The sequence below is a fragment of the Sesamum indicum genome, linkage group LG8 (assembly GCF_000512975.1).
Source record: "Sesamum indicum cultivar Zhongzhi No. 13 linkage group LG8, S_indicum_v1.0, whole genome shotgun sequence".
Taxonomy (NCBI): Eukaryota; Viridiplantae; Streptophyta; class Magnoliopsida; order Lamiales; family Pedaliaceae; genus Sesamum; species Sesamum indicum.
This window is the reverse complement of record NC_026152.1, coordinates 16,193,425-16,202,901: the sequence shown is the minus strand read 5'-3', so window position 1 is coordinate 16,202,901 and position 9,477 is coordinate 16,193,425. Positions and strand designations below refer to the sequence as shown.

Here is a 9,477-nt window from a genome sequence, read left to right as displayed (position 1 = left end):
TCTCGTCTCGTCGTGATTATACATCCACTAAAAATTTAATCAGGATAATTGTCCATCCATGAAGACCGGAGAATTTCTGATAATGCAATATACTAACAATAAGTAAAAAACCATTGGAAGTGCCCCATCTTTTGGACAGAAAACAGTCACATTCTGAAGCTCGAGTAATTGAGGTCACTGCACTATTAGTGGAAGAGCATATTGTTGCGGAAGAAACATACTGAATAAAAAGCCAGGATTCATTACATGAGGAGTCTGCTTGATGCTTTAAACTATAATAAATATAGTTGAGGAAAATCATTTTGCCCTTGTTCTTGTATAGAAGTGGACTTATCACTTCTTAAAGTGATTCATAATGGTTCATAGCTAAAGAGGTATAGAGTCCATCTAACAGCTTCTCCTAATGTGCAGAACACTATGATACTGAAGATGTTTCAGTGAGCCAAATATTATGACAAACTGTACATATAAAAACCCTTAAAATCATTATGACCCGTTGTGCATCACAATAACTCTTATTTAGGGAGGGGAGGTCGTTGATTGGCAAAGCTGGTTCGATTGGTCTCCTATAAGTATTTCAATATTGAAGTACCAGTGGCCAGGTAAAGGATTAGCAATCAAGAAGAATAACTCTATTTCTAGCTGGTTTGGATAGGAAAAGAAATGAGCCTAAAACTTGTAAAACACTTCAAAGGCTATGGACCAGCAAGATTTCAGCTGCTTCTAATTGGGTAAATGATAGCTAAGAATAGTTTAGTTCAACTGGAACAAAATTAATAGTTCAGCTCAAATATTCATTTTACTGGAGTTACTAACTTTTCCCAAATTTATTGGCTGAAAATCAGGATAATTATTTTGAAGGTAACTACTTTTTTCAAATGCATAGGTTTATTGATGTGTTCCTGCTATTGAATATCTGGTTATAACACAAAACCTCCCCATAAAATTTTCACCATAAGTAATGACAACGTAGAGTGATTCAATAACCTTTCTCCAGTCCATCTGCTAGAATCAATTAGCCATGCTCTCTGTGGCCATATTGCCGAGATTTTTACTAAAGCATATATATGGGAAATGACATACCCGACAGGAACAACAAAGACCGTCATAGTTTCCAAAACGTTGACAGTCATTTTATTACATCTAAAAAACATATAGTATATACCTACAAATCTATGAACTGCAAATTTCTACAATGATCAACATAATGTTTTCATCATTCTTCAATCTTTTTACAACAAATGTACCTAAAATCTATAGCTTTCTATATGATCATATAAACTTCCTGATATATGCTACAGGATGCACACAACTATGATATCTTTTCATACACTTGTCCATATAAAACGCTTTTCAGTCACTATTAACTGAAAATTCTTGCAAAAAGAGTAATTTTATCCCTTAAAATCAGGAGGCAGGTATGACCAATTTTCTTAAACTCAAGTCAATGAACTTCAATTTCTAACGAATTAAGCTTCACTATGGTGATGGATCATTGAAACAATCCACTTTCTTGCATTTAGTCCACATCAATGGATCATCTTAAGATCAGAATGCTCATTCATTACCTAAAGAAAGAATGTGTCAACATTCTCGTCTCTTGTATAAAACACAGAAAGGATCTGAGTATTTTATTTCAGTTTAACTCCTAATCTCTGCTAATCATCAGAAAAACAACTAGAAATCAGCACTTACATAATTAACAATTACGGCCAAAAATCGAAACATTAACTAAAAAGTCAGTATACAGAAGAAGGAAAAATTTAACAACCCCACCAAAAAAAGAAAAAATCCCAATTCAAAAGCTTCATTTACTTCACTATACACACACACAGAGAGAGAGAGAGACACACACACAGTGAGGGGTGCCAAACGAACATACTTGACAGTTCACATGAAATAATCAAAGTGCACAAACAATAAACCCAGTAAAAGAAGGAGAAAGCAAAAATTGAGTTACCAGTGATGCTGAGAACAACGACCCCAACAATAAAGAGAAGAAGCTGAACTCTTTTCTTCAGCAGAACCGACATACTCTTGAGATAATTAACTGCAAATCTTTTCCAAATTCTTTTAACAAAACCCTAATGATTCAGCTATGAATTGTTGACAATTTATGAAGATTTACTCTCTGTGAAGAAACTAAAAAATAAAAAATTGAAGCGTGGAGGAGGGAAATGGGATCTTCAAGATTCTTAACCAACAAACATAGTGGTGCAACGTTGGCTATAGAACTCAGAAATTTCTGACCTTTATTTGAATTTATCTTATTTCATAGGAATTACTTAAAATGTTTGGAAATAGGTTTTCTTTTATTTTTGTTAAAATATAATTATATGTTCGGGTTAATACTTGTAAATTTTGATCAATTATTTTGAAAAATCTATAAAACTATGAACGCTCTATATATATATATATATATATATATATTCCTGATGTTTATTTGTCTAAATTTCTGTTACTACAAGAAAATTGAAAGTTCTTTTGTAAACGTAAATTCCACCTTTCCACATGCTTCTATAATTTCTCCAGCCCTTTGATCCATTTCATGACTATTTGAAATTTTCTATTAAGATATAATTGTCGTATTAGTGTAGAGATCTGTTTAAGAGCGACTATGATTAAGCATCTATATAAATACATTTTAAAGGATGTGAGAGTAGCAATTCATACCTCATTCAATGAGGCATGTAATTCAATTGATAAAAATTGATAAAGTTGAGACCCTATAATTTTATAAGTCATGGTTCGAACCCCGTTATATGCGTGAGATGTTGTTCTATTGCATAGTAGAAGTTGTGATGTAATTGTTTTGTTGCTAATATTTGATAAAAAAAACTATTGTAATCAAGTTAATTCAATTAATAATAATAGTTGATGAATTTAAATAAAAGAAATCATGCTGTATCTTCTGCACAAGTGTTGGCAGCCTGAATTGGTTATAGTACTCCGTTTTTTGGATTTAGAGGTTATAGTACTTGTTTACAATAGAAACATGGGATAATATATATGGTTTTGTTGTACCCTCCACACTTGAGGAAAAGAATAGCAGAAATCAATCATCACATACTCGTAACAACTTCACCAAAACATCATCAACAACTCCATCTCTCTCCCCCCAAATATATATAAAAGACTAGAGATTCCTGCACCATCCCAGAAACAAACATCACCCATTACACTCTCCAAAATGTTCAAGCAACCATCATCTTCCATCTTTCTTGCATGCCTCTTTGCAGCCATTAGCCTGTCAAATATGACTGCTGCAATAGATCCTCCTGCAGTTGCAGCAGCCGGAGAACCGGCCGTGCTCGAGCTATACATGCACGACATTCTAGGGGGCAGCAATCCCACGGCTAGACCGATAACCGGCTTACTAGGAAACATATACAGCGGCCAAGTGCCCTTCGCCCGCCCTCTCGGCTTCCTTCCCCCCAAAGACGGTGTAGCCATTCCAAACGCCAACGGCGCAATTCCAACCCTCAATCCCAATGGCATCCCGCTAGGCACCGGCTTAGTAGGGACAGCGTTTGCCGGTATCCCCAACGGCTCCAACAACAATGGCAAAACGATTAGCACCACGCAGTTGGGGGCGGACGGCCTTGGACTCGGCTTTGGCACAATCACGGTGATTGATGATTACTTGACCTCCGCTCCCGAGCTGGGATCTCAGCAGTTGGGCAAGGCGCAGGGTGTTTACGTCGCGAGCTCTGCAGACGGGTCGACACAGATGATGGCGTTCACAGCCATGATGGAAGGAGGGGAGTTTGGGGACAGCCTCAATTTCTTTGGAGTGTACAAGATCGGGAGCACCATGTCCCGCCTGTCGGTGACCGGAGGGACAGGAAAGTTCAAGAATGCGTGCGGGTTCGCAGAGGTTCGGTCCCTCATTCCGGCTGGTCAGCATGTTGCTGATGGTGTTGAGACATTGCTGAGGATCACTGTCCATCTTACTTACTGATCAGAGTGTTGAATATTAATTTGTAAAAGAAATAGGACCGGTAAGTGAAAAATTTCTTGTTCAGTTTGATTGATGGTTTATGCGTGTCGCTTGTGCCCATGGGAGATTCATTGTTTCTGAATGTTGTGGAGATGATTACAGAACACATATTGTGATTGTTTGTTTCGAATGTAACCAATATCCTGATCGGGAAATTCTAATTCAAAGATGAGTATGGCCAAATTTAAATTTCAACCAATTATACGGAAAATATAATACATTTGTGGCTAAGGTTTAGAAAGAATGATCAATTACATGTGCTAGCAATCCGAGGCAAACATGGTCAAGATAAAAGATTTTGTATCCCCATCCCTTTGAGATATGTATGGTGTAAGAAGCTTGTTCAGAGTTCAACTCAGTAGTTGCGGACTTACGGAGGCTAGATGTTATCTCAGTTTGGCTTCACTTGAGTAATGCTCGTTCCGTTGACGTGATGCAATGAACTGCGAACAATGGTGATTCTCCTTAAAGATGAAGCATGTATAGGGACATTTGCCTAAACCAATTAAACTCACCTAACCCTCCCCATATTTCCCTTGTTCTTGAAACAATTAGCTGCAGATATAGAATCAATTACTAATCAAAAAATCAAGAAAACAAATCATCCCGCCCTCATCACCACCACGACCATCATGCATTTGGGTCCCTGGCAGAGCAGGGATTTTCGAGTCTCTGGAGCTTCTTGTTCATGAATGTTTGCGAGTAGTACTGCGTAGAGGAGTTGGAGCGAGCATGCAATGCAGACTGGCTTAGTACTAATTGATCATCAGTACAAATCATGATGCTGCATGCCATGCTATCCTGTTTCTTGGCACATATAGCAAAATCCCCATGATAGTTGCCAACGATCATCCACATTTTCATGTTAACAAATATTCAATTTCAGAATTGTTTGTAGAAAAGGGAGAATTGAGGAAGCATTGCAACCACTGCGAAAGGGGAAAGGGAAAAAAGGTAGTGTAGTTAGTGGGTGAAAGAAATACAGCAAAATTGGAGATGCGGGGTATCTATCCCCGCACCTCTCGCATGCTAAGCGAGCGCTCTACCATCTGAGCTACATCCCCTTTGTTTGACAATTCTTATTAGAATTAAATTGTAGTGGAAACCCTTGTCATTTGCTATTGCTTCCGGGATTGCAAACGAAAGAAAAAAACCAGAAAATTGTAAAAGCAAGTTTGCCTTTAATGTTTCTAAAAGCATATAGTAAAACGAGATAATTATGTTTTACTCTAGAGATCAACAACTTCCTCCGGCCATTATGTTATTTCAATTTATGTAGATACGACTGACCTTTTCTTTGAGTTAGCCATGTGTGAGCTTACGAAAGTTTATTAATCAAATCACTGTAAACTTTATTTATTATTTTCATAATTATTCGGAACATCTTTGCAAAAAGTATAAAACTGAAAATGTTAACCATAATCTGGAAAACGTGTAGTTGCTTACTAACTTTAAGTAAAAAGAAAAGCCGCAATGATGCTTAGTTTGATATCCATGACCATAAAGTTATGGGTTCAAGTATGAATTATGTATGTCGTCATTCGCGTCTAATATTTTCATTTATTATCTCATGTAGCAGAGCAGGACAGAATCAACCACCAATTCAGCCAAATTGCAAGCAGAAAGAAATACATTTCTTAACCCCGGTGTCCACAAGAAGTCACAAGGAAAATAGTGACTATTTCTTGATCCTGTAATGGATTAGATGACTAATCCGTAGAACCTTTGATTCATTTACACATTATCATACTTGCGTCTAATAATATAAGCAAATAGAAAAGCTGAAAGAATTCATGATATAGTTGAATTTGAAGAGATTTTATCTGTATAGATGCTAGCAAAAGGATCTTCAATGCGTTCAAGAAACAGTAAGAACAACATAATACTATCTTTTCTAACAGCATCACATCCTATATTCTGATATCTGGTAATCCACTCGGAATCAGCAATTAATCAAAACTCCATTAAACAGCACAAAGATATGGCTGTACGTCAATCCCACTGGGCAACAAGATAAGTTTACCTGACAATGCATTCAAACAGACAACATTTGCTATTCAACCTAGCAAAACATGAGAAGAGGGAAAAGACACCTGATCCAGAAACATCAAAGTGCATTATCTTCATATTGCATTTTAGTTAATGTATTGAGAAACCCACTTGAAGCCATCTCCGTAACCCATTTTGCGAACAATGCTGCACATAAATACCTCAATTGGACGGACATTTGAATCTGCTAGGTTTACTTTTCCCTTGCCGGTAGTGATGCCCGTCAAACCCATGTGGTAACGCAACTCATCTTCAGAGGCGGCATAAGGGATATCAATCTTGTTGCCCAAAATCAAGAATGGAACACTGGCCAAGGACTCATCAGAGAGGAGTGCATCGAGCTCCTTCTTCGACTCTGCAAACCTCTCCTTATCATAAGCATCCACTAAGTAAACAACTGCATCCACCTTCACACCCAATAAATCGGTATAGCACATTACTTAAAAATCAGAAATACATACTGAAGCTCATATAGTGGAATTTTTGTGATGTGTTGTTTATTACAGCAAATACAACCCAAGAAGAAACTACAAATCAGAATTAACGGCACCCAGAAACAATATTTCAGGAATTTAATCAAACAATAAGTATCAACAACCAAATCACACTAAACTCAATGGCTAGCATTAAATACACAAATCAACCACGGCTATAAAATATGGGGTCTTCAGTTTTGCACTTTTTCTACTCTGAAAGGTAAAGCATTCAGAACTTGCCTCATCAAACTGTATGCCGGTTTCCTCATTCATATAGATTATGCGTCTCGAGAGCTACTATGAAACCCCTCTAGAAGAACGAAGGTCCTATTAGCAAACTCCCATTGTGCATTCAGGCAGGTTCCCGTGAATCAATTAAACACATACACGAGTTTATTTGACATTACGATGGCTTTCCTCACATACTAATTTTTGGGGCATATCATGTATGAAGACAAATGATTAAACGATAGGACTCTCTTTTCTGGTAGAAACAGGGACCCAATGTTCCAAGATTATGCAGGTGCTTTTCTTTGTGATAGAAAAGACTCATTTTAGCCATATAATCACATAAGAGAGACTTCTGAAAAGAAATCATTCAGAGCAGTTGATCAGAACTCTACTGCTATATACTATGCAGATATCTTTAAAAACAGTTACCAGAGACAATTTGCTCCCAGAAAATACTTGCAGTATGACATGAATCAAACATGAAAAGATAAAATGTGGTTTTTCTAACTCATTGTATGAAAAAGACAGACCCGTACAATCACTTATACATCATCAAAGATAATGCTCTTGTCATGAGAAGATTCTATGCAATACACAATGAACAGCAAGAGAATTGAACATGCAAAAAACAAATGAAAACAGGTAAACAAAAATAAAGATATCAATTAATAAGGCAATTATTAGGAACGTATAAAGCTTCAACATCAAAACATCACAGATGCTTTGTATGCTGCCAGAGCAGTTTATGCAAAAGCACAATCCTTAGCAAGAAATTTGACAGCCAACTTGGCAACATCAAACTTGAATGCGAATACATTTATAATGCTGTGGATATGATAAACAAAAATAATGAGATCAATGGATCTTAAAAATCATTAAGCATGGGGAAACAAGGGAAGCGGATAACCAAATATGGTGATACAAGAAACCATAACTAATGCAAGGTGTGAAAAATCAAAATTGGAGCAAAAATCCACGAGTAATTACCAAATATAGACATAAAACATAATTTTAAGAAAATCGTACCTTGGCATAGTAATCTTTCCAAACTCTACGGGCAATCTGATGGCCTCCCAAATCAAAAGCCTTGAACTTGATTTTCCCAATACTCAACTCCTCTGAAGTTGGATACTGTGTTGGCTGGTGTTGTACCAATCTCTGCTCATTTCCAAAACCTTAACAATCTTAAATTCCCTTATAAACTCAGGCACACCGAATAAAAAGAAAATTTTCTTGACGTAATTAAATTCCTTAAGGACCTTCCTCTGAACTCAGTCACACAGAACATAAAAAAAAAACTCCAATTTTTCAACTTAACTAAACTTCTTATGGAATTTCTTCTAAATTCAGGCACAGAAAACTCCAACTTCTCAAGTTGATTAATATCTTACGGAAACTTAATTTTAAAAAATCAGATTACATAACGTATTATAGGAAAGCAAGAGTATATCAATCTAGCCCACAAAAAAGGGTATCATAGAACTAGTCATACCTATCAGTCCACAACAAGTAAACATTAAAAAAAAAATAGGAGTATAATGCTACGAAACAGCTTGCATGTTTATTGATGCAAATCCAAAAATAAGACGAACAGAAAACCAACAACAATGAAACATCGCAATTCTTCTCGATTAACTTACTTGATTTGAAGACTTCATAAACACTGCAAAAGCCAATTCTCATCAAAATCCAGAAAATTATATAGCAGAAACAAAAGCAGTGCGAAACCATACACCACACTCCCAAAGTTACACTGCTAATACTGCAGAGCTAAATATATTCTGGAATACTCCTATTCATAAAATTATCATCACCAAGACTTTTGATCCTAATCTGATTACTTCACATATTTGATCAGTCAGCAAACGCAAACAAGACCAACAGAACTACATAGATTATTTACAATTCTCAACATATGAACACCTATAAACAGATATCACAGACGTAAATGCAAAACAACCAAATAAAGTGATATTCAGAAAAAAGGTAGAGACCTCGTCTTTAAGCATATGAAGGAGAGTGGTCTTGCCAGCGTTATCCAGCCCTAAAAACAGAATTTTTGCCTCCTTCTGCCACAGGCCCAGCGATGCGAGGACTCCATAGAACCAATCCACCAAGAACATTTCTGTTTACTTCTACCAACTACCTATAAACCGATCGACTGATTGAGCAGTTAATCCACTCCGATCCAACCAACTTACCAAATGAACCGATCGACCTACGAAAACGGTCCTCCGTAATCTCTCGATTGGCTCCCTAACAAGAGCGAGCTCCTCCCCGCATCCGCTGATACTCCTTTTGGCTCCTTGACACCTTTTCTTAGAGTGAGAAAACGGTCTATGCGCGGGTAGGCATAAATAAATACACAACCCTAGAGAGAGAAGTAGACAAGTGCTCTTTTTGTCATGATGGCAAGAATCAATCAATCAACTGCATTTTGGATTCAGCAGCCTGGGCAACCTTTTCTTTGTTTGGTGTGCGCCCCCGCTCCCTCTTCACTGTTGACCAGAGCCCTTCTTTGTCTACCAATTTTTATTTTGTTCATAGGGTTAATTACAACTACATTATCTTTAAAACTATAAAATTATATTTTTTTTATAAAGATTTTGAAATTTCATATTTATAGATATTTCAAAAATATTAATATCGACAAAATAATTATATAATTTTTTATATTTATTCATCATTCAATATTTTCCTAATAATATTTTTATACTTATA

The 9,477-nt window shown here is 36.5% G+C and overlaps 3 protein-coding genes and 1 non-coding gene across 4 annotated transcripts in view; 1 reads left to right on the top strand and 3 right to left on the bottom strand.

Moving 5' to 3' along the window:
- The window catches only part of LOC105168954, a 5,709-nt gene extending 3,389 nt beyond the window's left edge, over positions 1-2,320 (bottom strand). Inside the window, exon 1 of the mRNA XM_011089185.2 lies at positions 1,961-2,320. Coding sequence (XP_011087487.1) covers positions 1,961-2,033 — 73 coding nt within the window. The 5' untranslated portion in view covers positions 2,034-2,320. The remainder of the gene's footprint in view (positions 1-1,960) is intronic.
- On the top strand, positions 3,091-4,167 carry LOC105169403 (dirigent protein 18-like). Its single transcript, XM_011089796.2, has one exon. The coding sequence runs from the start codon at positions 3,191-3,193 to the stop codon at positions 3,959-3,961; it is 771 nt and encodes a 256-aa protein (XP_011088098.1). The 5' UTR covers positions 3,091-3,190; the 3' UTR covers positions 3,962-4,167.
- TRNAA-AGC lies at positions 4,992-5,064 on the bottom strand. Its single transcript has one exon. It is a non-coding gene; the product is annotated as a tRNA-Ala (tRNA).
- LOC105168953 (GTP-binding protein SAR1A) lies at positions 5,800-9,215 on the bottom strand. Its single transcript, XM_011089184.2, has 3 exons — positions 8,751-9,215; positions 7,783-7,914; positions 5,800-6,456 (listed from the first exon to the last, which is right to left on the bottom strand). The coding sequence occupies exons 1-3, from the start codon at positions 8,877-8,879 to the stop codon at positions 6,136-6,138; spliced, it is 582 nt and encodes a 193-aa protein (XP_011087486.1). The 5' UTR covers positions 8,880-9,215; the 3' UTR covers positions 5,800-6,135.